Raw genomic sequence first — 390 nt, 5'->3', positions numbered from 1 at the left:
GTCCAGGTGGCACTGACACGTGCTGTGCGCTCTCCTGGCAGCCCTTGCCGGACAACAGTGCCCTCCTGATGAACCAGAGCACCCTGAAGCAGCTCCCAGAGACCGCCAGGCAGCGGCAGCTCCACGCCTTCAAGATCTGCAAGAAGTTCCAGGTGGGTGACGGTGCCGCTGGGCGTGTGCCATGTCGAGGAGGAGGGACTGGGGGGTACCCTGCGCCCGTAGTCCCTGTGGCCTCACCTGGTCCTGTGCCCAGTTGCTCCCAGTGCCGTACCAGCGCCAGGCGCCCAAGCGGCAGAGCAGAGCTTGGTCTTGGTCCCCGTCACAGCTGCTTGCTGCGATCTCGTGGGCTCCGATTGCGCAGCAGCTCCTGCAGCACAGCCCCCAAGCAAC

The 390-nt window shown here is 65.6% G+C and overlaps 1 protein-coding gene across 1 annotated transcript in view; it reads left to right on the top strand.

The window, feature by feature from the left end:
• Nucleotides 1-152, top strand: part of LOC104079853 (cirhin-like) — a gene marked incomplete at both ends in the record, with an annotated part of 502 nt that extends 350 nt beyond the window's left edge. Inside the window, one exon of the mRNA XM_009582030.1 lies at nt 42-152. Coding sequence (XP_009580325.1) covers nt 42-152 — 111 coding nt within the window. The remainder of the gene's footprint in view (nt 1-41) is intronic.
• Nucleotides 153-390: the final 238 nt, after the last annotated feature.

The sequence above is a fragment of the Fulmarus glacialis genome, unplaced genomic scaffold, assembly GCF_000690835.1.
Source record: "Fulmarus glacialis isolate BGI_N327 unplaced genomic scaffold, ASM69083v1 scaffold19837, whole genome shotgun sequence".
Taxonomy (NCBI): Eukaryota; Metazoa; Chordata; class Aves; order Procellariiformes; family Procellariidae; genus Fulmarus; species Fulmarus glacialis.
The sequence above is the reverse complement of the archived record's forward strand: the minus strand, read 5'-3'. Positions and strand labels throughout refer to the sequence as shown.